General features: G+C 46.4%; 2 protein-coding genes across 3 annotated transcripts in view; both read left to right on the top strand.

Moving 5' to 3' along the window:
* EPB41L1 (erythrocyte membrane protein band 4.1 like 1) overlaps positions 1-1,229 on the top strand; it is a 58,997-nt gene extending 57,768 nt beyond the window's left edge. The window contains exon 19 of the mRNA XM_047068903.1: positions 237-1,229. Within this exon, the coding sequence (XP_046924859.1) occupies positions 237-245 (9 nt within the window). The 3' untranslated portion in view covers positions 246-1,229. The remainder of the gene's footprint in view (positions 1-236) is intronic.
* Positions 1,230-6,261: 5,032 nt separating this feature from the next.
* AAR2 (AAR2 splicing factor) lies at positions 6,262-24,008 on the top strand. Of its 2 annotated transcripts, none has more exons than XM_047068901.1 (4): positions 6,262-6,299; positions 9,050-9,855; positions 13,213-13,442; positions 22,546-24,008. In XM_047068901.1, exons 2-4 carry the CDS (start codon positions 9,099-9,101, stop codon positions 22,711-22,713), a joined length of 1,155 nt encoding a protein of 384 aa, XP_046924857.1. In that variant the 5' UTR covers positions 6,262-6,299; positions 9,050-9,098; the 3' UTR covers positions 22,714-24,008. The 2 variants fall into 2 exon arrangements, with proteins under 2 accessions (XP_046924857.1, XP_046924858.1); XM_047068902.1 differs by lacking the exon at positions 6,262-6,299 and adding an exon at positions 7,080-8,094.
* The last annotated feature ends 3,536 nt before the right edge of the window (positions 24,009-27,544 follow it).

The raw sequence follows: 27,544 nt of genomic DNA, 5'->3' as shown, positions 1-27,544 counted from the left end.
GCAAACACACATGGGCTCTGGAGTCAGACAGATGTGGGTGCAGGTCTCAGCTGCCACTTACAAGCTGTGTGGCCTTGGACAAGTCACTGTATCTTCCTGAGCCATAATAAAGGGCATACAGGAAAGGCAGCTAAAACAACCCCTTGCCACGTATCTAAAGATGAGTGACCAAAAGTTACTAATATTTTTTTATCCTCCTCCTCTGTGTCCCCTTCCCTCCCTCCCTCTGGCTGTAGGAATCCTGACCTCTGTGAAGAGATGCTGGCGTTTCTGGTCCAACCCAAGCCAGAGAACCGTCAAGAAGGGGCCTTCATTCTGGATTCTCCGACTCAACACCGAAGTCCCAGCTGTGACGTGCTGTCACCGAAGAGGGACTGGGAAAGGAAAAGCATATATATATAGATATATATAGATATAGATATATATACAGGAAACACCGCGTCCTTGCACTGCTGCTGGGGCTGGCCGAGCAGTCGGCCAACAGCAACAACCAACATCTGAACGCCTACATTTCCTTTGCAGACACATTGAAGAATTGGTGGGACTTTTCAGGAAAAAAAAAAAAATTATGACAATAATCTCTTGCTCCCCCTTTCGAAGCCCCATGGAACGCCAGAAGCAAGCCAGACCACAATGATTGTAGGAGTCCAACACGACCCTGGTTCTGCACGTTACACTGAGCGGACGAGCATTCCATTTGTCCTGCGGCGTGTTGCCCACTCCAATGCAAAGGAAACACTTCTGCAGCAAAGCAAGAGAAGTCGCAGCAGCAAGACACCCACCGTCAACCATTTGCCGAGAAAGAAAGAAACCCACCCCCCCCCAAACCCCCACTCAGAAAGGAGGAAGAACACTGGATTGTTATTTTTTGGGTCTTGACACTGGGCTGCAAAATCCACCTTCCTTTCTTCCACCTTCCCTCCCCCTGACTCATGTGTCTTATGGTCATTTCTGTCTCGGCTGTCTCCTCCCCCTCACCCCCCCCACTGCGTCCCCCCCCCACACCTCCCTCTGTCTCCTGGTCCTGCTAAGGGCCACTGCAGATGACTCTGGTTTGAAACAAGAAAAAGAAAAGAAAGCAAGAACAGAAAACCCAGCCACAGGAAGGGGAAGTAGACATTTTATGTTTATGGGTTCTCATTGAAGGTGCAGCTTGTAGGAAATGTGTATGGATGTGCTTTTAAGTTATGTATATTACATATAACAGGAAACAAATATTAAAATAAACAGTGCTGGTAAGTATGAAGCTGACATTTTAAAATTATAATTATCCGACTGTGATTGATGTATCCCAAGGTTCTTAGATCTCCCTGAACCGGCCCAGCCAAGGAGACCAGGACTCTGGCTGTGGGTTGCTCACAGTAGGAGCTGACGGTTCGGTGTAGTAATACAGTGTGTGGTATTTGTAATTGGTTGATTGGTGGGGAGGGGTGGGGTCCCCAGATGGAGGGGCAGGGGTTTGGCAAGAAGGAAGAAACACAGATGTAGCCCAAGATGCCTTCTCCCCTCGGGCAGTAGCCACCAGGGCCTGGTCTATGCTCAGGTGTGGGGTCCAGAGTTAGGATTCTGCTACCTCCCTAGGGAAATTGCTTCAGTTTTCAGTCTTCTCTTTTTTTTTTTTTTTTTTGGCCACATGTCTTTTCCCTGACCACATTGTGACATCTGACTCCCCATCCAGAGGGAGGTGATGCCCCTGGCCGCTGCAGAGGATGGTGGCTTTAATTTGGCTGTCTGGAGAGTCTCAGCTCACTCTTATCCTCTGCCCTTCCACATTCATTCTCTTCCTTCTGGGCCAAAGCAGCCATAGAGACCATGAACACAGGGCAGGCCCTGATAGGTCAAAACTGCATTTCCAAAGGCTTTGCCTGCCCCTGAATAAGCTGAGGGTGAAAGGTGTTGTTGCTCAAAGGCTCCATCCATGTATAAGACGCTGGCTTCAGAAACCTCCCCTTCAGCCAGCATCTGAGCTCTGAGCCTGTATCCTCGGAGTCCCCCAAATTGCCTCCAGATCACAGAAGCTCTTGGAGAAAGTCCCATCAAAAGCTTGGCATTGACCTCTGGCACACATGGTCTTTCCCAGGCTTGCCTGCCATGAGCTGCTTCTCTGAGCTCACGGAGTCTTCTTTGGAGGAAATGTGTCCCCACTACACTTTAATTTTTCAGTCCCATCTTATCTCCCCAGTCCCACCACTAAAGCAGTCATTAAATTCATTCAACAAATATTTTATTTATTGAGTACCTACATGTGCCAGGCAGTATCCTTGGGCTGAAGGAGAGAATATGGGGGAGGGGAGGGACCCGGAAGTCCTCTGAGCCAGCCTTACATCTTCAATCATGGCTTGCCCCTCTGAGATTCCCACATTCTCTCCGAGTATTGGCCATTGCCCAGCGATACCCCCCAGAGGGCCCAGGCTTACTTACCAGTTACCCCAGTGACTTATGTGCTTAGTTTGCTAAGCTGGTGCTGACCTGAGGCAGGACAGGAAACCAGAACAGCGTTTGTCTCTGTGGGCAAAAATGGGACAGAGAGCAGGCAGGGAGAGTCCTGCACCTGGGGCTCAGTTGGCAGATTCAGCCACATCCTGCCAGGAGCAAGGCTGGTGGCCCGCTCCAACTTCCCCTGAGTGCGACAGCTCACTTTCCACGCACCAGGTTCTTTTTACCATCCTGGTGGAGAAGCCACAGAACCTTCCCTCCCCGCACCGCCCCCCCCACCCTCCACACACACCTTGAGAGCTCCCATTCTTTCTGGGCCATGAGCCAGAGTGGCTCCACCCTCCCTGGGCCACCTGGAATTTGGCTCAGGCACCCCTGCCAGGCGTCATGACCACACTGGTCACACCATGGAGGGAGAATATTGTTCTGGGTTCTACACCTCATTATAAGCCCCTGAATGTGTGGTTTCAGGGCAGGGATGAAGTGACCAGATTTAGCTTGTGGGCCGGCCAGGGTTTGTGGAGATCTCCATCCCATGGATGTTGTGACCTTCCTTCCATGGAGAGGCAGGCAGTGCCACCAGGGAGGAGGGGAGCTGCAAAGCTAAAATCTAGGGCACTGTTTCCTCCCCATCCTCCTCTTCATAGGGAATATAGATGTTTGTCTTGTCTGCCTTCAACCTACTTTTCTGTTTTTCCTTTTTACATTTCTCATCGTTTCTGTGCTGCCTTTCCACCCAGGAGACCACGTAGCAGAGTGGAAAATGTCCTGGAGGGTATCCTGGCTCAGCCATGTGACATTGGACTAGTCCCATCCCACCCCCATCCCCTTTTGGGCCTCAGTTTCCCCACTTACAAATGAGCAGGATAAACCAGAGGCTCTCCAGGGGCTTTTCCCAGTCTGCTGTCATACAGATACTCATTTTCTCTTATTTTGCTTTCTCGGGATCTTTTCCATCTGAGGGTACAGGAAGTGCCAGGACCTGTTTTCAGTTTTTGAATCCTGCAAGCACATTCCAAGACTGGCCTGCAATTGCATGAGCAACATCACTCTAAATAATTTTTTTTTTCAAAAGCACCTTACCAACCAACTGCGATGCTGTCCTGTTCCTTTTTACTCACACCCCTCCCTCCCCTCTCGTCCCGCGCTCCCCCACCTCAGTGCTCTGTGCTGTATGCGTGTGCTCTCTGTTCTTGTATACTCAATAAAAGTGAAATAAATGTGTTTGATGCTGAACCACAAACTGTCTTGGCATCTCTCTCTCCCTCTCTCTTTCTCTCTCTCTCTCTTTCTGTCTCTGACCTTGGCTACGGGTACAAGTTGGCATTGTGGGAAGGGCAAACTAGGATGGAGAAATCCCAACCTTGAACGCTTTCATTCAACACATTTGCCGTTTCCAGTGTGGCCCATGTCTTGGGTTAAGTTCTGCAGGCACAACAGCAAATAAGACAACATTCCTGCCCTCCAGGAACTCTCATGCTAGTAGAGTGCAGGAAATAGATGACACAACAGTCAAGCAGTCAGAGACAATTCCAGAGTGATTAGCACCGGGAAGGAAATGCACAGAGGAAGGAGATGGTTGCTGAGGGAGACCACTTTAAGTAAGGTGGCCAGTTATGGCCCCCCTGCAGAAGAGCTGCATGAAGAGAAACGTCCAGTAAGGTGAGGACCTTGGGCGAGAACATGCTAGGCAGAAGGAAAAAGCACGTGGGCCCCAGGATGAAGAGGGGCTTGGTGTGTGGAGGAACAGCATGACCCATCCTCTTTCGAAAGAAGACCACCTGCATTGGGATCTCTTCTTATAATCCTTCTCCGTGGGAGCCTAGCAGATAACGTATACACCAGTCCCGAGCTTCAGCCTTTGCCCACCGCCATATATGTTGCCACATCCCTATATGTGCCACCATCCCATTATCGACTTCTTTCTTTAAACTGACTCTATAAATGTGTATGTAAAGGAAATGATATCACTTCATAAATGGAAAACTAGTGTCACTTGCCAAAGAAATGAGGTCTTCATAAAAATAAATGCAAAAATATAAAATTAAAAAATGCAAAAATATAAAATATAATTTATGTAAAACTTAAACTCACTCCTTGGACTGCCTGAGTTGCATGTACCACACTTTCCTTTTTACTCTACTAGGTGACTCACCCCAGACCACCTTTCTTTATTGCCCAAAATCTTACAAGTGAGAACCACTGATAATAATTGGATGCATTTTGCATGGTGCCATTTTGCCCCCACCCCCACCCCAGGGAACATTTAGCAATGTCTGAAGACATTTCTGGTTGACACAACTGAGGGGGGTTACTGGCATCTAGTGGGTAGAGGATAGGGATGCTCTTAAACATCCTACAATGCACAGGACAGCTCCCACAACAAAGAATTATCTGGTCTGAAATGTCAATAGTACCAAAGTTGAAAACCCTGATTCGGATGGAGATGTGACCCACAAGGTGGGATTCCAGGGCCACCGTCTGTAGCTTCCATGCCCATAATTCAGTGCCCTGGAGTGTCTGAGAAAACAGTGAGCTCAGCTGGAATGGGGAGCTCTGAGACCAGACTGTGGAGCTCAGCACCTAACACTGGGAATAAGGAAGCTCAGAGAGGGAGCTGAGCTTCTTCGTGCAGGAAATGGAACTGACACAACAGGCTGAGATTGACATGCATGACTGTGACTGATGAAGGCCATCTCTGGTTAATCCTGTAGCATCTTACTGTGATTAACCATGACCTCAAGGCCCAGTCTAGTCTGTAGCCCACTAAGAGATGAGTTTCGACTGAGACAGATTGGTGTGTCCGGCTGTCTCTGAGGAAGTATGACAGGCTAGCTAAGCAGCAGCAGCACAGGGACAAGAATAGCCAGTCAGACCTTGGTTTGCATCCTAGCTCTGCCACTCTCCAGCTGTGTAACCTCTCTGAGCCTCAGTTTTCTCTTCTGTAAGTTGGGAATACTAATACCTACTTACTAGGGTTAATGTAAGGCTTAGAAGTCACATAAGAATGGCCTGCCCTATGGATTTTGGACTTACCTAGCCAGCCCGCACAAGCACATAAGCCAATTCTTTGCAATAAATCTCTTAATATATATCTCCTATTGGTTCTGCCTCTTTGGTTGAACCCTGACTGATACAACCACGCAGCACAGAGCTAGGCCCCCAAATAGAATCCATTTATTAATACTATAGTTAATTAAACTTGATCTATATCTACATCTTCATCTGTATGTATATCTAGTTATATATCCAGCTGAGACTTTGTACCTGGCGCTTCCTACTCCGTTCCAGGGAAACAACAGAGACTAAGACAGTCGTTGCCTGCACCGCCTGAGGATACTGGGCGATTATGGCTGGAGGGATCCATGTGGTGGCTACTGTGGCTGAGACTGGTTCCTCTCCACGCTGGGGGCTGATTTCTGACAATCTGACAATCTCCTCTAGGGCCGAGTGTGGTTGGAAGCTGAAACTGGGTGATAATGGGCCAGAGATGATACTCAGGTAGATACTGGCTGACCCGGACCATTCCTGAGCATCAGATTGTGGCTACTAGGCAGTCATCATCTTGACCCCAGCTTCAGCAACAATGACTGAGACCAAAGGACCAGTGCTGGTGGATGTGTTTCTGGAGCAGGATATGCATAGTTTGGTGAAAGTTGTTACCCATGGCTCAGGAGCTGAAACGTGTAACTGAAAGTGGCAAAAGACGACATTTGATGGGGCGGAACCTGCAGCCGCGGACCGTTCTTCCCGAGACCAAGAGCTCTGCCGGGCCGCTTTCCCCGTCGCGCCCGTCCCGCGCCAAAGCGCGAGAACTTCCGGTGAGTTTCCCCGGTGTCTCAGAGTGGGAGAGTCCGAAGCTGGTGAGTGCGGCGTCCTGGCCTGTTTTAACTCCTCTGCTTTCGTTGTCTGTGTGGCCCGGGCTCCCTCTTCCCGGCTCCAGATCGCGGAGTGCCCTGAAGTGGGATACCTCGCCGGGACGTACGCGTCCTGGTCTCTGGCCGGTGGTGGGACCCTGGTGGCTCTGCAGGCCTTTCTCCCTAAGAAACCGTCACCAGAGACACCGTCGCCACTACTTCCTGGGGCACCCGGGGTAACTTCGCGCTTTTTTCCCCTAACTTTAGAACTTGGGGGCCGGAGACTGTGGCCGCGTCCGACGTGGTTATGTCCGACTCTGTAATTTTGGGTAAGGTATTTGCCCAAACCATCCCTTCGTTTCTCATCTACAAAATGGATATCATGTTTTCATTAAATAAATGCTTATCAAGCATCTTTTATGTGCTCGAGGTACAAAAAGGCTCAAGTCTTATGGAGCTGACAGCTGTCTATTAAACATAGGCAAATTTGCAGCCTGATAAATGAAATGGAAAGGTACAAGGTGCCTTGAGAGTGTATCACTGGATACCTGATCTAGCCCCAGGACATGGACTCAAGGAAGCTGGACTGAGGAAATGACAGTTGTTCTGAGATCAGAAAAATGATTTGAGGAATAGGGGAGGGAAGAGTTTTCTATGCAGAGCAGACTCCTGCTTGAGGGTCTAAAAGAGGCCAGTGTGGCTGATACAGAGAGCTTGCAGGGGTGGGGTGCGTGGTGTGAAACAGTCTGGAGGAGTTGCCAGGGACCAGGCAGCACAGACCTTGTAGGGTTTGTAGGTCACGGTAGGAATTCTGGTTTTCCAGGAGCCACGTGAGAAGCCACTCAGATGACATTAAGTGTGGGTGGTGACATGCTTAGATTGGCACTTCAAAAAGTTCATTCTGGCTGTTGGGTGGAGAGCGGATTGGAGGGGCAGGCACTCTTTGGGTGAGGGACAGGTAACTTGGAGTAAGGATGCGGTAGAGAGAAGCAGATGGATGTGACTTTCTGCATTCCAGGGCATTTTCTCTGTGCCAGGCCATGTGCCAGCTGCTGACGATACAGTGAGGAGAATTATGGGCTGGTGGAATTGGAATAAAGGAATGTCATTATGAAGGAGGAGCACACAGGTGCCCCAAGGGAAAATGGCTAATTGATGAACAATTATTCTGAATGCAATAGCTCTTAATTTAGCAAGTATTTATTAAGTACCTTCTGAATTCAGGGTTAGGAATAAGAAGGTGATGATGCAAATTAGTTAGCAGTGGCTTTCAGACTTTTGACTGTGACCTACAGTAACAAATGCATTTTACCTTATGACCAAAAGTACATACAAACACAAAAAAACTTCAGAAAACAGTTATTATCTTTGTTACTCATGATGCACTCTGATTTTTTTTTAATTCTGTTCATTTAAAAAAAATTAATGTTGGTTGAAACTCTACATTGCTTTCTTGACCCATTAATGAGTTGTGATTTGCAGTTTGAGAAAAAAGTGCTGATTCAGAGTGAGAGTCCTTTGTAGTGGTTTTGGGTTAAGATGATAAAATATGCCCTTAACATTTTTGGAAACTGGTTGGTCTTCCTTTCCTCCCAGTTTAGTTTTAACATAAGAGTAAGAAAAACGGGCAGCTGGTTCTTCTGTTTGTGAAATTTGGGGGTCTTGTTTGTATATCTGGCTGGGTTAGAAGTGCCTAGAGGGCAGTGACTGTCCTACTCTGTGGATGTTTCACAGATTATTGTTTCAGGCAAAGATCCTGGCATAGTGCAGGCGCTCGGTGATTACTTGCTGAATTGAATAGGTAAGTATCTTGGGACTAGAAGGTTAGATAATTGTTTGGATTAAATTAGTTCATGTTGAAACCATTCCTTATAAATACCACCCAGTCAGTATCTGCCTGCATACATGTTTTATCAGTATGGCCTCATGGATAGTTCAGAGGTGGCTAAAATAAGTGTTCTAAGCTCTTTCTCTTCTAAATACTGATCTTGGGCCAGCCACGCCACCTGAATCCATTCTGGGCAAGTGGTCCAGAGTTTCTGCTGACTGTGCACCCTTTGGGAAGTTGTTTAACTCCTTGGACATTAGGGTTTTTATGTGTAAAATGGGAAGAGGAGGTTTGTGGCTGAAAAGCTCTCCACTTCCCAAACCTTTTGTGAATTTTAGATACTGAGCACTCACTTTCCACCTTTTGTCCATATCTGGGCCTTCCTTGTGGCTTATGAGAAATTGGGTATATCCTTCTCAAGTCCTTGGGACTCTTTAGCAATCGAGTTTAGGCAGAGGTGTAGTGTAAGATAATTTAGGCACAGTTATAGTTTCAAATAGACCACCCAGGCTTTCCCCACCTTCAGCCTCTGTTTTGTGTGTGTGTGTGTGTGTGTGTGTGTGTGTGTGTGTGTGTGTGTGTGAGAGAGAGAGAGAGAGAGAGAGAGAGAGAGAGAGAGAGATGTGAGAGCAGATCCTGAGTGGACAGTGGGAAGAATACTGGCCTGGAGGACAGGGTACCTAAGTTCTAATTTGTGAGACCTTGAGCATGTCACTTCTCCTTGATGTCTTTCTAGCTGTGAAGTGAGTGTTCTCGCTCATTAAAACACAAAATCCTCTTTCTCTGTGAGTCTTATTTTCCTCATTGGTAAAACTGATTAAGGTTTGTGGTGAAGATTAAAGGAGATAATTATGTCAAGGGTCTGATTCAATCTGGCACATGGAGAATCCTCAGCAAATGATGAACTCTGATTTCTTTCTTTTTTCAGTTCTGTAAGACAAGAAGGGTTGTTCTTTTGGTCACATACCACTGGTCTCATGGCTGCCATGCAGATGGATCCTGAGCTTGCCAAGCGCCTCTTCTTTGAAGGGGCCACCGTGGTCATCCTGAATATGCCCAAGGGGACAGAGTTTGGCATCGACTACAACTCCTGGGAGGTGGGGCCCAAGTTCCGGGGCGTGAAGATGATCCCACCAGGCATCCACTTCCTCCACTATAGCTCTGTGGACAAGGCCAATCCCAGGGAGGTGGGGCCTCGTATGGGCTTTTTCCTTAGCCTGCAGCAGCGGGGGCTGATGGTCCTGCGCTGGAATGCAATTCGAGAAGAGGTAGACCTGTCCCCAGCCCCAGAGGCTGAGGTGGAGGCCATGAGGGCCAACCTCCAGGAGCTGGACCAATTCCTGGGACCTTACCCATATGCCACACTCAAGAAGTGGATCTCACTCACCAACTTCATCAGTGAGGCCACAATGGAGAAGCTGCAGCCTGAGAGCCGGCAGATCTGTGCCTTCTCAGAGGTGCTTCCTGTGCTGTCCATGAAGCACACTAAGGACCGGATAAAGCAGAATCTACCTCGCTGCGGCACTGAGTGCAAAAGCTACCAGGAGGGCCTGGCCCGGCTGCCAGAGATGAAGCCCAGAGCTGGCACGGAGATCCGCTTCTCAGAGCTGCCCACACAGACATACCCGGCAGGTGCCACGCCAGCAGAGATAACCAGGCACAGCATGGACTTGAGTTATGCCTTGGAGACTGTGCTCAGCAAGCAATTCCCCAGCAGCCCCCAGGATGTGCTCGGTGAGGAGGGATGAGACTCTTTGGGAGTGGGCCAGGGGAAAAGTGTATGGTAGAGGGCTTTAGAGTAAGGGCTACATCTTGGACTATCTAGTCCAGTGGTTCCTAAACTTGGCTAAGGAAGCAGTCTCACCCAGTCCCCCTGGGGACTGATTCAAGAGATCTGGAGTGGAGCAATACCTGTCTGTCTGTCTGTCTATATAGTAAGCAAGCACCATAGGTGAACCTGATGCAGCCAATCCTGTGTTTGGGAGCCACTGATGTGGCCCAGCCCCTCATTTTACAGATTGAGGTTCACAGATGGAAAGGATTTGGCCAACTATGTGGTTGAAATGAGACCAGAGCCCAGGGCTCTGGGTTCCCATCTGCCTCCTCAGTTCGCTCCTGATTCTCTCAAGGTGTTGGTCTCTCCACGGCTTAGACCAGGATGGCGATTTAAAAAAAAAAAATTTTTTTTTAATGTTTATTTATTTTTGAGGCAGAGAGAGATAGAGTGTGAGTGGGGAAGGGGCAGAGAGAGAGGGAGACACAGAATCTGAAGGAGGCTCCAGGCTCCAAGCTGTCAGCACAGAGCCCGACGTGGGGCTTGAACTCACGAACTGTGAGATCATGACCTGAGCCGAAGCCGGGCACCCAACCGACTGAGCCACCTAGGGGCCCCCAGGATGGCGATTTTTAAAAAATTTTTATTGCTTTTCTCCCTTAGTGCAAAAATAATATATGGTCATCAGAGAAGCAAAACAAAAATTCACTCCCAATTCCCACCATCTAGAAATAACCTTTTTTACATTTTGGTGTATTAACTTTTTGTCTTTTATATATGTATGTATCTATGTGCAGTATTTCATTTGAGTCTCTGTATATTTCTATGAATTTCCTTTTAGTTTTTTTTTTCTTCTACTTAATTATATGTGTTTGTGTGTATATATGATTTTTTACAAAAACAAGATTACAGTATATTATTTTGTTATTTTATAATCTGCTTTAATATAAACATTTTTCTATGTCATTGAAACAGTCCCTCTAATGTGGCTGCTTATGTGCCATAGTTATTGAACTAACCCTCTGTTGATGGACCTTTAAGATGTCCCTATTTTCTCTATTGTGTCATCTAGTGAACATCCTTGTGTGTACTTAGACATATATTTAGGGTTGAAATTGTTCAAAAAAGTTTCTTTAACGGTTATTTTTGAGAGAGAGAGAGAGAGAGAGAGAGAGCGAGTGAGCATGAGTGGGGAAGAGGCAGAGAGAGAGGGAGACACAGAATCCGAAGCAGTCTCCAGGCTCCGAGCTGTCAGCAGAGCCCAACACGGGGCTCAAACTCATGAACCATGAGCCAAAGTCGGATTCACAACTGACTGAGCCACCCAGGCGCCCCCAGGGCTGAAATTGTTGATCAGAGGGAGCATGTTGCCAGCTGGGGTGAGGCTGTTGTGTATCACCTCTGAAATGGCAATTTAGCAAAGACTGCATGGTTGGAGAACGATGTCTTGTTTCAATTTATATTTCTTTGATTGCTAGTGACAACAAACATTTGTCACACCTTTAACAGCTATTTATATTTTTTCTTTTACAAATTGTCCAGGTATTTGCCTATTTTTCTGTTGGAAGATCAATGAGAAATTTGAATATAGGGTCCTCTATATCATTGGCTCGCTGATGAAAGGGCATGTTTTAATGGGTGCATCTTAATGCATTACACAGTATTATCATTTAATAAGTAACAGTTGAAATTCTGGCTTAGAAATGAACAGAAATCCTGTTTTCTACCTCTTAAACATTTTAGTTCTTCACAGTAATCTTGTGAAGGGTCTGTTGCAGGGATAACTATATCTTCCTGACAGCTCCTTGAAATTATTTCTGATCTCATAATTTAATTTTAGACTAGGCCAGAAATGCATGAATTCAAGTAAGTGCCCTAAATTCAGAGAATAAGCTCCTATTTCCACAACTAACCAGGTAAAGCCAACTGTAGAAGCAAATCATTAACCTCAATCGTACAAAGAAAATTTGTGTCTTGAAAATATCAGTCAACATCTAATATCTGGACCAGGCAGCTAGTCAAACTTAGTTCCACAAGCCTAGGAATAGGATACTAGTTTTTCAGGGCTCTGGAGGGAACAGAGATCAAACAGCATGCATTTAAAGAGGTACTTGGTGTTGAGTGCATCTGTTCTTTGTATGGCCCACATGTAGGTATGACACCACAGAAGCCCTCATTAAATTTGAAGCCAGAGAGAATGTCTCTCATCAGCAACAGTATATCTTGGCAACGAGAGACCCAGTTGCTTGCCCAAGGACAGTGGCTTCTGGATCATCAGGTCTCTTTGTTTGAGACAGGCATCTGGTGGAAATGTGGGAATAATAATAACCGATATTTCTTGAGTGCTCCTTTGTGCCAGGCATTATTCTAAATGCTTTACATGTACTATACTGATTCATTTAATCTTCACCACAGCCCTCAATTAAGGAAATTGAGGTATAAACAGATTGAGTAACTTGCCCAAGGTCAGACAGCTGTGAAGGGTAGAGCTGAGATTTGAACTCAGGTAGTTTGGTTCCAGAGCTGGTGCTATTTAGCCACAAAGCTGTTCATAGAGATCCAATTACAGAGCCCTGTGGGTAAGCAAATGCAAGTGATTTTGGCTGGCAGGCTAAGCCTGGAACAAATACTCACGAATTTTCCTCTTCTGGGGGGCTCTGGAACTGTTGTCACCCGATAGGAAATCTGTTTTATCTTTCTTTTGTTCCCACTGGCAAGCATTGGATGTGTGACCTTGGGCAAGTCCCTTGACTTCATCTGCAAAATGAGACAAGTACCACTTTCCCTGAACACCTTCTGGAGTTGCACTGAGGATTACATGGTGTAGTACAGCATTTCCCCAGTGCTGGAACAGACCATCTGCATCAGAATCACCCGGGGAGCTTTTTCGAGCTACAGATAGTGACGCTTCATCATCTGTCCTCAACCAGGATCTCCGTGGGTGCAGCTTGGGCAGCTTCATCTTTAATCAGCTCTCCTAGTAATTCTGCTGGGCAGTCAAGTTTGGGATCTGCCTGGCATAATATGCATGAACACATTTGGTAAACTTCTTAAGTGCCAGGCATATATTAGGTGTACTTCTTTTGTAGTCTGAGTTTACAAAACCACAGTTTGGTTTTTCGTGGCTTGAGTTTATAGCAGTTCAGCAAACTTTTACTGAGCATCTGCTCAGTGCAAAACCCCGCCTAGTAGGAGTGCTCTGCAGGGGTGCCAGGATACAAGGCCACCACCCATTGCTGAGGTCCAGTAGACTTGGCGGCCTTGTATAGTCAGCCGGCACTCCACCGTCTCAGGATCATTCTCTCTGTGCCTTTCAGGTGAACTCCAGTTTGCATTTGTGTGCTTCCTCTTGGGGAATGTGTATGAGGCATTTGAGCACTGGAAGCGGCTCCTTAATCTCCTGTGCCGGTCCGAAGAAGCCATGGTGAAGCACCACACCCTCTACATCAACCTCATCTCCATCCTGTACCACCAGCTCGGCGAGATCCCCGCTGACTTCTTTGTGGACATTGTCTCCCAGAACAACTTCCTCACCAGCACCTTACAGGTGAGCCATCTTTTGGCTGACACCCATGGGGGTCAGAATTAAGGCTAGGATGGGTGAAAGCACCCTGGGAAGGTTACTCTTTTGTTTCAGTTACCTAACCTCGGGCTGTTTCCTGGTTCTCTCCTCTACTCAGTTGTGAGTTCCTTGATGCCAGAGACCCTCTCTCTGTACCACCATTTCCCTGACTTGCTCCTAGAGTGCCACGCAGTGGGGTACTTGGCATTTGAATAACTTCCACCTCTATGAGTTATTCAGCTCAAAACTGTAGCCATAAGTTGGTACTACCCAGTAGGACAGAGTTTTGAAGCTTGTTATTTCCAGGGAAACATCTGCAGCTCCTTAGATCTCATTTAAGCATTAAAGTAACTTTGATTTCCTGTTCAAACAAAACGTGCCAGTTTCTGCAGAGATTCTCTGACCGAAAAAGTGAAATTTGCTTTTAACTTGGCAATTAAATTTTCATTATGAGTGATAATTAGGGAAGAAGCTTCAAACAACTTACAATCTTCATCCTGTGCTATTTCCTCCCTTTGCAAATAGATTAGCTTCCTTTATGTTCTTGGGACAGCCTCTGTCACTCACATTTTGTAAGTTTCTCAAGTGTAGAAGATGCAGAAGCTGTCAATTTCCATACTTTTGTTCCCTGAGCTGCTTTTTTCTCCCTGTGTGTGATACCACTATGAGGCCCACTCCTTACAAGGTGGCTATTCACTAACCTCCCACACCCACCCAGGGTGAGAGAAGGAATGAACTTTCAGGGAATGCCTGTTGAGTATCAGGCATCATAGTTATCATGCTTCTTGGATTCCCTCATTTAATCTCTCCGAAGCCCTTCAAGGAAGGGAGGAATATTTCCTGTTTACAAATGAGAACATTGAGACTCGAAAGATTAAGTCATTTATATAAGGTCACAGAGCTGGTAAGTGGCAGAGTCGGGATTTGAAACCAGGCCTGAGTCTTGTGCTTATGCCCCTAGGTACTGCATATGACGTAGATCCCCCCAGTAAGGATTCTTGATTGACATTAGTGGAAATACCACCAGGGGCTTGTTTCTCAGGTAGTGGACACTTTTCGAGAAAAAAACATACTGTTGGAAGAATCCCTGTGAGCAGGCAGCTGACAAAACTCTGGCGGTTGGAAGACTTGTGTAGACCATGGGGACAAGTTGGTCAGCTGATGGTTTGAGCCTGGCGTATTCTACTTCAGAAGAGTTCTAAAACTGCTCTTTTACTGGCTATTGATATAACAGAGGAATTAAATCCCTTCATCTTTCCTCCTAAGGGGAAATTCCGCCCCCCCCCCCCAAAGTTATTGGGTTGTGTGAGCCAGTAACTGATGAGGGGTGAGAGGGGGCATCCGCTTGCTAACTTGCCTCTGGCAGTGGCCCATGGGAATGACGTGCTACCCTTGTGATGTGCGTTAATGCTGTCACACAAACATAGGAGGGCCACACTGTGTCATTGGCTGTCCTGACCATTGTCAGCACAACCGACAGCTGAGCTCTAATTACTGACGCTGTGTTGCCAACAATGATTTATGAAGCAGAGAGGACCCAGATGGGTTGCTAGATGCCCAAGTGGAGTGTGCAAAGCTGATGGAAGAATTCTGTCTTTGGACTTTTCACCAAGAACATTTGATGTTCATTTTTTAGAAAAATCCAGGACAGGTGCCTTTAAAAAAATATATCAACACATATTTTTGAGCATCCTGCCTTTATATACAACACTCTGCTGAAGGTGTTGAGGGTTACATATATTAGTTAGGGTTCCTGCCCTTGAGGGATTTATTCATTGATTTAGCAGGTATTTGCTGAGCATGTGCTATATTCAAGGCCCTGTTGTAGAACTGGGAATAGAACTTTGAACAAGACAGAGTCCCTGACGTGGGAAAGTAAACAAATGAATTGACTCAAGTCCCTCCAGACAGCATTGTTTAGAAGGCTGTCATGCCCTAGTACCATTTTCCTGAGGCAGGCCTTGAGACCTGTGTGGTCTCATCTAGACTGCATCAGTCTGTCAGCTCCCACGCCAACCCCGGTCAGTCCACCCATGTCTCATGCTGCATCCTGAGTTGCTTCTCTGACATGCGGACATGATCCTACTTCTCTGCATCTCCTTGTTTCCTAGAAAGTTCAAAGCCCAAGCATAGGTCACAAGGCCCATTCTGATCTGGCTCCTGACCTGTTCTCCAGCTTCTCCTTCCTCTCCCTACTTCCCCCATGTCAACTCTAGCAATAGTGGTCTCCCTGCACATTCCCACGTATGCCATGCTATTTCAGGCCTTTTTTTTTTTTCCCCCGATGGCACAAAACACATAACATGAGATCTACCCTTTTAACACATTTTTAAGTTTACAGTACAGTATTGGTAACTATAAGCACAGCAGATCTCTAGAACTTTTTCATTTGGCACGACTGAAACTTTATGCCCATGTTTCATGCCTTCTTAACTGAACATGATTTTTGTTCTACCCGATGTGGACTTGTTCATCCTACAAGATGCCCTCAAGGCGTTTCTCTGTGAAGCCATCCCTGATCTCTCTCCTTTACATATTATTAGCCTACTTTGGACGTGTTGCTATTATATTGCACAGGCCGTGCATGCTGAAATGTGTACGTTGTCTGCCTGACTTCCCCACTAAGCTGTGAACTTTTATCCAAAGCCTGTTTGTTGTTCATCTGGTTATTTTCAACACCTAGTCAAGGCCTAGCATTTCTCTCACTTTGTGTAACTGGATGTTTTTAGATGGATGGAATGCATCAATCATGTGGTAGTGTAAATAGATGCCTCTAATATGATGGGTATAAACAGTGCAGTGAGATCAAAGGGCAGTATAAGCATCATAAAGGAATTGGTTGATTAAGACTGGAGTTGCAATATGAGGAGGTAGAGGATCAGCAGTGGCTGTGAAAGGAGGCATTTAACCATGTGTTGGAAGGATGAGTGAGATTTCAACAGGCACACTGTAGAAAAGGATATTATAATACCTTTTTTTTTTTTTAATTTTTAACGTTTACTTATTTTTGAGACAGAGACAGACAGAGCATGAATGGGGGAGGGTCAGAGAGAGAGGGAGACACAGAATCCGAAACAGGCTCCAGGCTCTGAGCAGTCAGCACAGAGCCCAACGTGGGGCTCAAGCCCACGAACCATGAGATCATGACCTGAGCTGAAGTCGGACGCTTAACCGACTGAGCCACCCAGGCGCCCCCCTCCCCTTTTTTTTTTTTTAAATGGAGAGTTAACATTGGTACCATCTTGGCAGTGAGAATCCAGTCCCCCCACACAGACGCACTCACTCAGGGTGTGTATGAGTGAATGAATCAGTCCATGAAAGCCTTCCTCAGCCAGCCGCCTGCTCTGCCCCCAGGTAGTCAAGTAAGTGGAACTGGCTTTCTTACTTAGGAACTTAAATGCTACTACCCACGGAGAGGGACTGGTGTTTGTATGTGTAAGCACTTAAAGGCTGCCACATTAGCTGGTATAAAATTAGCCACGTAATGGCCTTTGTCATTAGAGGCCCTTTTGAATAGACGCCACTGATTTTTATAAATCCCATGGATTTAGGTTGAATAAAAATTATTTGTTTTACAAAAATAGATACAGTTTTTTTCTTTTATTAAAAGCAACTTGAATCACCATAATTTGTTTAAAACCAATGAAAGGATAATCTGAATTTAATAGTGTGTTAGAAAGTGAGTTATGTACAAAATAAGGATTCTCGTTGCTGATTGCATAGCATTTGGGCATATAGTCACGTAACCTGTTTTTTAAAATACTTTTAGTCACAGTAGGCCACCTATGCTTTCCAGCTTCATTTCTTGCCAATATTCTAAATGCCAGTGTCCATCTTTAACTCTTGATGGAAAACACTGGCTCTGACAATGATGTCTATAGTATTTTTATCACAGCACCAGCCATGATCAATTTCATCTACCTGCTCGTACACCTCCTGCCACCAGCTATCCCTTTGTCACATTTATTGTGTGCATTATCTCATTTAGCCTTCACAACAGTGTTCAGAGTTAAGTGTATAATTTCACTTTATGGTGAGGAAACGGGATCAGAGAGGTCACATCATCTTGCCCAAGATCACCAGAGCTAGTGGATAGCAAGGCTGCGTTTTGATTCTGAAGCCTGTGGTGGGTTCCCATTTATTAGCCCCAGATGAAACATCCCAAAGTCTTTAAAGTGACGTCAGAAGACATGATTCCTGCTGCTTTTTACTCCTGGTAATCATTGTGAAATGATAGTTTTGCTTTTAAGACCACTTTCTTCTTCTGCAGGTGGAAAGAGAATGTTCTACCTCTGGCTAGTTTCATTCTAAGTTGAATAATCATTTGGGAATTGAAAAATTAGGAAATTTCATCTTTTTTGTCTGTCCAAAAAATAGGATAAGATAGTGACTCAGCTACCCACCTTGATATTTTGAATTTCTCAAGGTGACCTGACTGAACTCAATTTATTTAACTTGGGTTTAAAAGGAGGCTCTCACATTTCTGATTAAAGTTATTTACAATTTTAGAATATATAGACTTAATGATGAAAATATGAATACCTTTTTCTATATTTAAAGAAAAATACCCAAGGGCTGTGCTTTTATTGTATTTTATTTTATTTTTGTTGGGGTTTGCTTTTAGTTTTAGATAAATGCAGTTTTTTGTCTAGTGTTATTATCCTTTTTCAGAAATATTTTTTAAATATCCAGGATTAATCTTCCGATATTAAGATGATTCATTTCTCAGTGATGTTAAGTGTTTATTTGATTTCACTTTAATTAAAGTAAAACAAATAGATCATTATTAAATGTTCTGAAGAAACCATAAAATTAATCTAAAAACAAGAGAATCAAAGTAAATTCTTACTTGAAAACTAGGTACTGTCTATACATCTCCTTTTCTGAATCATGGGTTTTTTAAATATTAAGTTTGTTAACTACATGGGCAAAAATAGACCATTGGATGCCAGGGGCTTGGGTAGGGGGAGGGTTTGACCACTAAAGAGCAGCACAAGGGAGTTTCTTGGAGTGACAAGACTATTCAGTATTCTGATTATGATGGCGTGTGGGCCTCAGACTCGTAACACTGAATACTGAAAGAGAAAAACTAATACCTTGATTATATTATACAGTGGTTGCATGGGTGTACACATTTGTCAAAACTAATTGAACACTTAAAATGGGTGAATTTAGTTGTATGTAAATTATACCTCAGTAAAGTTGCTTTTTAAAAAAAGTCCCTGGCTCCCCGTAGGGCAGTGCTGAAAATACTACTAATATATTAAGTCTGTGTCGAGACAAAAAAGAAGGTCTCGGTAGGGAGAAAGGATTGAGGTTTCTCTACTTGGACTGGATTTCGCTCAACATTTATTAACTTGCTCAGTGTTTATCACCATTCTCATCTGTACAGTGGGAATAACAATTTCCTGGCCTCCTACCTCCCAGGTTTGTAGTGTCCAGGCTTGTAAAGATTAAATTGACAAGTTCTTTAAAAAGGACAAAGCACTTTTTAAATTAGAAGCCTTATTTTTCAGACAGAAGCCTTCTCTTATACCTGCCTCTGGTTGATTTTACTCCCCGGCATCGTTTGAGAGATGGTTGAGAAGGATGAATGATGAGTATGAGCCCAGCCTGTTTGGACCTGTCCCTCTTGGCCATTGCCAAATGCAGGGCAGCCCCTGCATCTCATTCATATCTGTTCAGTGAACATCCTGTGGGCCCTAACTCTATGCCAGGCCCTGGGCGATACGCTATGTGGAACACATTGAGAATAAAGACTCATCCTCTACCCATAAGGAGCACAGATCACTGTGATACAAGCACAGTGTGAGAAATGCTATAAGGAAGGCTCAGGCCCAGTGTGAGGGGAACAGAAGCTGGAGCAGTTCATTTCAGCTTGGGCTTTTATAAGAGGCATGTCACAAGGAGGTAGCTTGTGAGCTGGTGGCATTCAGGGGCCACCTCCTCCCCAGGATGAGTCCTTTATGTTGTGCAGCACCATCACATAATTATTGAGCAATTAGTTGGTACCAAGGACTGCAAAAGTGAACCAAAAATGGATTTTCATCGAACCTGTGGTCTTCATTTTTTTGCTTATTAAACACCGTTATGTCAGACTCCGTGCCAGGAGTGTGGTATGCAGTAGCCGAGAGTCACTGCTTTGGAGTGGCTCCTTGTCTCTTGGGAGAGCTCAACAGCAAATGGACTGTTACCTAACTGAAATTGAGGCTATGTTCGTGGTAACCCTGGGCCCTGGAGGAGCATAAAGGAGCACCTGTTCCATCCTTGGTCTGGGAAGACATACTAAAGGAGGTGATGTCTGAGCTGGACCTGAGTCACTAGTGGAAATTAGTAGGTGAAGAAGGTGAAAGTTGGGGTGGAAGGGTAGTCTAAGCAGAGGAGAAAGCATGTGTGTGTAGAGAGGCACAGAAGAGGCAATAGAGCATGTTTGGCAGCTGCTCAATGTGGCTGGAGAGGCAGGGCTGTGTGGAGAGGGGTACAGTTTACTGTGTAAGAAGAGGAACAGGAAGAGGCTTTAGCAAATTCAGCCAGCAGCCTCCCCAGGACCTTGGGGCACACCCAAGGGTATGCAGGGCCTCCAGAGCTAATGCTGCTTGAAATGAGGCTTCTCTGCTTCCCGTACAGGGGCCCCTCCCCAGAGTTCAGCCGGGCTCCACGTTCAGCACTCCAGGGCAAGCTCCATTAGCTGCCTATAGACAGGCGGCCGGTTTCCCTGCTGCCCTCCCACCACCAAGCTCACACAACCCCTCTAATTAGTTATTGATCTGTTTTGTTGTGGCTTTGCTTCCCGCTCCTGTATTTAGTCGATTCCCAAGTTAATGAAACCAAATTCTGTAACCCCCACGCATGCTTCTGCACATACTCCCCTCCGCCCCAACCTCAGTCACTTCTGTCCTTGCTACCACTCCAACAAAATGGATCCAAACAGAGACTGCTAAAATGAGCTTCACTCCTGCTAATAGGCAGTGGAGAAGCAGGTGTCCCTGGAATCAGATGTAGAGTACACCTGTTAATTTTATCAGGTCAAGGCTCCTGGAGATGAGATTCCTTCCATGGTGGAATGTGGGCTGGCCACAGCACTAGACTGATGTGGAACAAAGAGCTTCTCCCACCTTCATGCTCCTGTGTCTGTAGGGTAGTCTGGAAAAAACTACCCTTTCCCTTCTGCACGGTTTTTATCCAGTCATTTAACTCCTCTTTGCCTCCATTTCCATAAAATAGGCATTCTGGTGTGTCTTTCCAGGGCATTGTGAGGATCCGTTGGGATATTCTGAAACTTCTTTGAAAACAGTAAAATAATATGAGAAAGAGTAATGAGTTTGCTGTTACTCTTAGAAGTAATTGGGATCCAGGAAAATCACATGTAGAGAAAATTACTGTTCTGCCCCCTACCCATGGTTATATCAGATGAAACCGAATTAAAAAGAACATCAAAACAAGGGATTAATATCCAGAATATATAAAGAACTACAGTAACTCAACAATAACAAAAACCTGACTAAAACTGGACAAAGGACTTAAGTAGACATTTCTCCAAAGAAGACATACAGATGGCCAGTACATCTACATGAAAAGGTGCTTAACATCACTGCCCATTAGGGAAATGCAGATCAAGACCGCAGTGAGATACCACTTCATACCCATTACGGTGGCTATTACTAAAAAATAATGGGGGCACTTGGGTGGCTCAGTCGGTTGAGTGTCTGACTTGGGCTCAGGTCATGATCTCACAGCTCATGAGTTCGAGCCCCGCGTCGGGCTCTGTGCTGACAGCTCAGAACCTGGAGCCTGCTTCAGATTCTGTGTCTCGCTCTCTCTCTCTCTGCCCCTCTCCCACTCTGTCTCTCTTTCAAAATAAATAAAAATTTTTTTAATAAATAAGAAAAAATAACAGATCTTGGCAATGACGTGAAGAAATTAGAACCCTTGTTCATTGCTAATGGTAATGTGAACCGGTGCAGCCCCTGTAGAAAACATATGGTGGTTCCTCAAAACATTAAGCAGAATTACCTCATGATCCAGAAATTCCACTTCTAGGTTTATACCCCCCAAAATTAAAAGCAGGGACTCCTGTCATGTCACAGTAGCATTATTTATAATAGCCAGAAAGTAGAAACAACCCACATGGTCATTGACAGGTGAATGGGAAACATAATGTATATGCATACAATGGAGTATCAGCCTTATAAAGGGAGAAAATTCGGATGCGTGCTACAACATGAATGAACTTTGAGGACATTTCATGCTAAGTGAAATAAGCCAGGCACAAGAGGACAAGTACTGTATGATTCCACTTGTACAGGGTACCTAGAGCAGACAAGTTCATGGAGACAGAAGGCAAAGGGTGACTTCCGGGGGCTGGGGGAGGGGCAATGCGGAGTTAGTGTTTAATGGGTACAGAGTATCATTTGGGGGGGGATGAACAAATTCTGAAGATGGATGGTGGTGATGGTTATATAGCAATGTGAACGTAGTTAATGCCACTAAATTGTACACTTAAAAATGGTCAAAATGGTAAATATCACGTGTATTAGTTTTTCAAACGATAATGTAAAAACTGGTTAAATTGGTAGGTTTTGTGTTACGTGTGTGTTACCACAGTTTCAAGAGAAGAACCTCAAAGACAACTTTCAAAGGGAATAGAAACCTCAGTCTGGCAGCCTGTGGCCCATGTAGATTAGAGCAGCGGTTCCACCTCGTTGGCATAGGGCCTGTGACTTTATGGGACACAGGGGCTTGCTTATAAGCCCTCCAAGCCTTTCTTGATACCAGCTGGTGTAGTTATTGTCCAGGTGCCCAGGAGAGCACCTCAGGGGACCAGGCCTGGGTGATGGCCCCACTGGCCTTACTCTCAATGGGGCATCTCTGCCCAAGATAGTAATTTTCCATTCTAGTCCTGCCCCAGCTTCTCAGCTGGGTTTGGACCTTCTTTCTTGGTTTGGGGGGAGCACAGCAGGTGGCCTGGGCCTGTGCCAGCAGCAGCTGATCCACCCGCCCCAGAGAGCTGAACACCATGAGGAAATTTCCACAGCTTTCTCGGCCCCCACTGTGTTCTCAGGAGTGACTTATCCTCTGTTCTCTGTAGGTTTTCTTTTCCTCCGCCTGCAGCGTTGCCGTGGATGCCACCCTGAGGCAGAAAGCTGAAAAGTTCCAAGCTCACCTGACCAAGAAGTTTCGGTGGGACTTTGAGGCAGAGCCAGAGGACTGTGCCCCAGTGGTGGTGGAGCTCCCCGAGGGTGTGGAGACTGGCTAACGGGGAATACTGTCAGCCAGGGGAGGCCCCTTCCCACACAGCTGCAGTCCTGGCCTCTCCATTCATCCCTTCCTACCGGGACCTGTAGGGGTAGTGGCCCCACCAGGTTCTGCAAAGTTAGAGCCAGAATTCCCTCTTTTACCAGTAAATAAGTTTCTTCAGTACCAAAGAGGCTATGTGCATCCTGAGGGCACATTCATGGGCTCCCATCAGCCTGGCCATGGGACTAACCTAACTGAATTCTAAATGGGCTCCTATAGAAGCTCTCGGGAGAGACCTGCCTCAGCAGCACCCTACTTCATTCTGAATGAGAAGAATGTGAGCCAAAAACCCAAGAGAACTGATAGCTCATTCCACAGGATGGTTAGAAAACGAGACACCCTGGACTGCACAGGGTCTGAGATATCCGTTGGTGACTTTAAAAGTTAACTAGAAGTTCCTAGGGAAATGAGCTAGAATTTCTGTCTGTCCCTTGTTGAATGGGAACACGTCACAGAAAACACAGGCCTGTGACCACTCAGGAGCTCCAGATTGGGAAGGGGGAACCCAGAAGACAGGTGGGTTGAGTCTGACGAGTGGTCAGCTTTTGCTTTCTCCGTCAACATCCCTTCCTCCTGTCCAGAGGTCCCAGTGGGTAATCATCCAAGACTGTTGTGGCCCCTGACCTCAGGGGCCTTGCTGATGCCACGTTCCTCTCTTCCATTCCACTCTGAGGCCTCAGTCCCAGAAGTGGGACTTGGCAGCCCCTCTGTACATCCCCATTCCTCACCAGAGCCACCATGACTATTTCTGATGACCTGGAGATTCAACAACAAAGAGGAAGGTTCTTGCTCAGAATAGGCTTCTTTGGCCCTGCTGAAGTTCTCTGTCTGTGTTCAGAGTTCTGGAGATGACCTGACCCACCTGGATCTTCCCAGTCCTGCTGTGGAGCTGTCAGCCACAGGAGTAATGATGCTCCCATTCCCTTGGAGTCCTGAGGGTGTACCCACATACATGGGTCCTGCCACCCTGACCTCAAACCGTTGTACTACGATCAGAATCCCTGCGCCATTCTTTTCCAAGGCTGCGGCTCATACCAGGTTTCTGAATGAGAATCCGTGCTGGTTAAGACTTTTGGTTCCATTTGTTTCCTTGGAGATGTTTTTCCAAGAGCATAACATACATTAAAGTCTTTGAGTTGAGATTAAATCCCCTTGTGTGAGTCTCTCTTGCAGTTAATTTGCCCAGTTCTCAGCTGCCAGGCCACTGTCCATAGACCCACATCTCCCTACTGAGCACCAGGAGACTCTGCCCAACATCTTCAGTCTCTGGAGGAGGCAAGCAGCCAGCTTTGCCTGCTGTGACCAGTGGGGCTTCCGAGATAGGCATACCTGAAAGGATCGAGGCCCTGTAGCTTTATAATAACCAGAAGTTCCTCCTTGTGTGAATTTGCTATTCTCTTCCACCCAAAGCCCACTCATCAGAACTACCTGGGGAGCTTGTTAAAAGTACGCATTCCAAAGGAATGAATTACTAGTCCATGCTACAACATGGATGAACCTTGAAAACATTGTGCTGAATGAACAGAGCCAGACAAAGGCCACCCATTACATGACTGCATTCATATGAGTTGTCCAGGATAGATCCACAGAGAGAGAAGTTAGTGGTTGCCAGGCACTGGGAGAGTGGGGAAGGGGGTTGACTGCCAATAGCTCCGGGGTTTCTTAGGTGATAGAAAGGTTCTGGAATTAGCGAGTGGTGATGGCTGTACCACCTTATGAATATACCCAAAAAAACCCCACTGGAAGTGCACACCTAAAAATGGTGAATTTTATGCCATGTAAATTATATCTCAATAATAACTTTTTAAAGTACATATTTCCAAGTCCCACCCCACAGGGATTCAGAGGCTGTGAATCTGGATATGGCCTGGGTCCTGTGGCACACTCAGTTTTGAGTAACTACCCAGAAGTAACAGCATTGCAATTTAGTACTTAGAGTTCCATTGGGACAGAATTTGTGTCCTCCTGGCATTGTCAGAGCAGCGTCTGGAAGTTGGGTCATGTGACTATGTTCTTCAAGCTGTTGGTCTGCTATCTACACAGACCCACTACCCCCTACAACCCACACAAACAGGGATTAAGAAAAAGTAACCACTATTTGCTAAGTGTTCTGTTAGTTCACTTAATCCTCACAAAAATATGGGCTAGGTGCTACTATTATCCTCATTTTACTGTAAGAAAATGGGCTCAGAGACCTTCAGTCATTCTGCCGGCGTCCCACAGCTAGTAAGGATTGAGCACAAGAGTCAAGCCCGAGCCCCTTGGTGGCCAGAGCCCACACTCAGCTGCTGTGTTCACTGCTGTGATGTACTCTCTCCCTGCCCTTGCAGGTCTAGGACAGCCTTCCCTTCTCCCTGCTTCCCGGATCTAGGCCTGGCCCTGTTGCCAGCCAGCTGTGTGAAGTCGGACAAGTCACTTCCTTGGGCCTCGGTCTACTTACATGTAAAGTAAGAGAGTTTGCTTAGATATGGGGTTTCTGATGTAGATTCTCCAGGCTCCCTCAAGAATTTAAAAGTGGACCATTGTGTTATTTTAAATGTTTTCAAAAGGGAAACTACATTTGCACAGGATAATGTGTCCGGACTGACAAAAAACCAATAGGTCTCTTGTTTGGGGCCGGAGTGACATCGACTCTGTCTCCTGCTGGTCCCAGCTGGCAGTCCTCTATGTGTCTTTGATGAATAAAAAATGTGAAAACAAATTAATTATTACTTAATACTTGCAATATTTCTGGAAGGCAGAAACCTTGCAAATGGAGAGCCAGTGGCCTTGCTGATCTGTAAGCTCCTTCCACTTCTAACACATCTAAAAGTGAAGCTGTTGGCAGGACCTGGCCTGATTTCCAAATCCCCTCAAATGCAGGCCTCCTGAGGCCTGGCTCTTATTTGCAAGGCTGCTTTATCCTATTAACAGAATCAGCAGAGGTAGCAAGTCTCCAACCACTCCCGCTGTCCCCACGACAACCCTCGCTGATCTGAGCCCATCCGTCTAATTTGTCACTGCTTGAGCAGTGGGGGAGTTCCCCGCCGCTGACTGCCTCTCACCATCGATAATTACTTTCCCAACGTCATCCCCTTGTAAATATTATTTAATATTCTCAGGGCACCGTGACATGTCAGTTTCTCCAACTAATCAGACTCTGGCTTGGCCAAAATGCCCTGCTGCAACGGGGGCTGGAAATGCACGGTGAATGTCTGGGCAAAGCCGTCACTGAGTCACATCCCCGTGACATCCACCAGATCCAAAGCAGAATGGAGTGGGACGCTCACCTGAGCTACCTGCTGATAACTGGGGGCGGTGTGGTCCTGTGATTCTGCAGGTCCGCTCCTCTCCTCGGTCCCCAGTAGACCAGGGCACCTCTATGCCTCAGAGTCCCATACATCTGGCCCAGGCAGGCTTTGTTTTCACTAGAACATTCTACCTCTGGAGTATCCAGGGTCTCCTTGCTGGCTCATGCTGGCTCATGCTGGCTCATTCTCCCCCAACGCTGGGCTCCTGCCCTGAACTGGCCTCCCTGCTGAGATGGGGGCTGGGGGTGATTAGAGCCAGAAATAGTGTCGGCTGTCCCTGCTGGGGGGAGGGGTGTGTCCCCAACCTGCCAGGCCTTCTGTCCTGCATCCTCAATCTGGTGCTCACTGGGATAACAGGGTTATCTCCAGGTTTCTCTGGAGAACAGGAATCTTGGGAGTTATTGGTTAAAATGCTTGGTGGGAGGAAGGTAGGAGAAGTAGGGGGCTTCTCAGATGGCCTGTGTGAAAGAAACTCCACAGGTCTTTCCTCCTTGGTTCTTTATCTTCTCCCCTCCCCAGATTTCTCTATTTTTCCTGTGTCGCCTCCAGACATTTTTACCTGGCTCAGGTCAGGACTCTACTTCTAAAGGGATCCTGACAGATAGGTTACATTTTGGGGAGAGGGAGCTCTTACGTGAGAAGCAGTTGGAGAAACATGTGGGGCCTCACCCATGAGCAGAGAGGCTGGGGGAGCTATCTTGACGGAGGAGGTCTCTGCGCCCTTCAGAGTGCAGAGCTGGGAACCATGGGAGAAGTTACAGGGAGGCTGCAGTGGGCTCTGTTCCTTCTTCATCCAAACAGTACTTTCTGAGTGCCTGCCCCGGTGAGCTTACGCTCATTTGGAGGGGAGGGGCAGACAACAAGCATAAGAAGTAGGTTACAGAGATTGTTAGTTGTAAGAAATGCTCTGGCAAAAACTAGAGCAGGATAAGGGACATTGAGAGTGCTGGGAGGGTAAGAGGAGATGTTGCAATTTAAATGGGGTGACATTTGAGCACAGATTTGAAGGTGAGCAAGGAGCCATGTGGGCATCTATGGGAAGAGCGTTCCAGGCAGAATGAACAGGGAATGCAAAAGCCCTGGAGCAGGAGCATGCCTGGTGGGTTACGGGAACACCGGGGGTCAATATGGTGAGAGCACAGGGAATAGCTGGAGAGGAAATCTGGGCAGCCACAAGGGATCAAATTGTCCAGGGCTTACGGGCTGTAAGCATTTCACTCAGTGAAATGGGGACCCATTAGAGGGTTTTTAGCAGAAGAGTGACGTGGTCTGACTTTTGTTTTAACAGGATCACAAGCTGCTGCGTTGGCCACAGACTGCCAGGGGAGAGGGGTGGGAGTGGGGACAGCGGTAAGGAAGCTAGAGTGGTAACCCATGTGACAGAGGGTACTGACTTGGGCCAGATTGCTGTCAGGTGTACATATTGGACTGCATTCCTGCCTCAGATGAAGGATGCACTGGAGGCCTTTCGAGGGCTCTTCTAGCCTGATAAGCCCTTAC

The sequence above is a fragment of the Lynx rufus genome, unplaced genomic scaffold, assembly GCF_022079265.1.
Source record: "Lynx rufus isolate CCGP_SWC_20201006 ecotype Redwood Valley unplaced genomic scaffold, mLynRuf1.p SCAF_8, whole genome shotgun sequence".
NCBI classification, from domain to species: Eukaryota; Metazoa; Chordata; class Mammalia; order Carnivora; family Felidae; genus Lynx; species Lynx rufus.
This window is presented reverse-complemented; position numbering and strand designations above follow the sequence as displayed.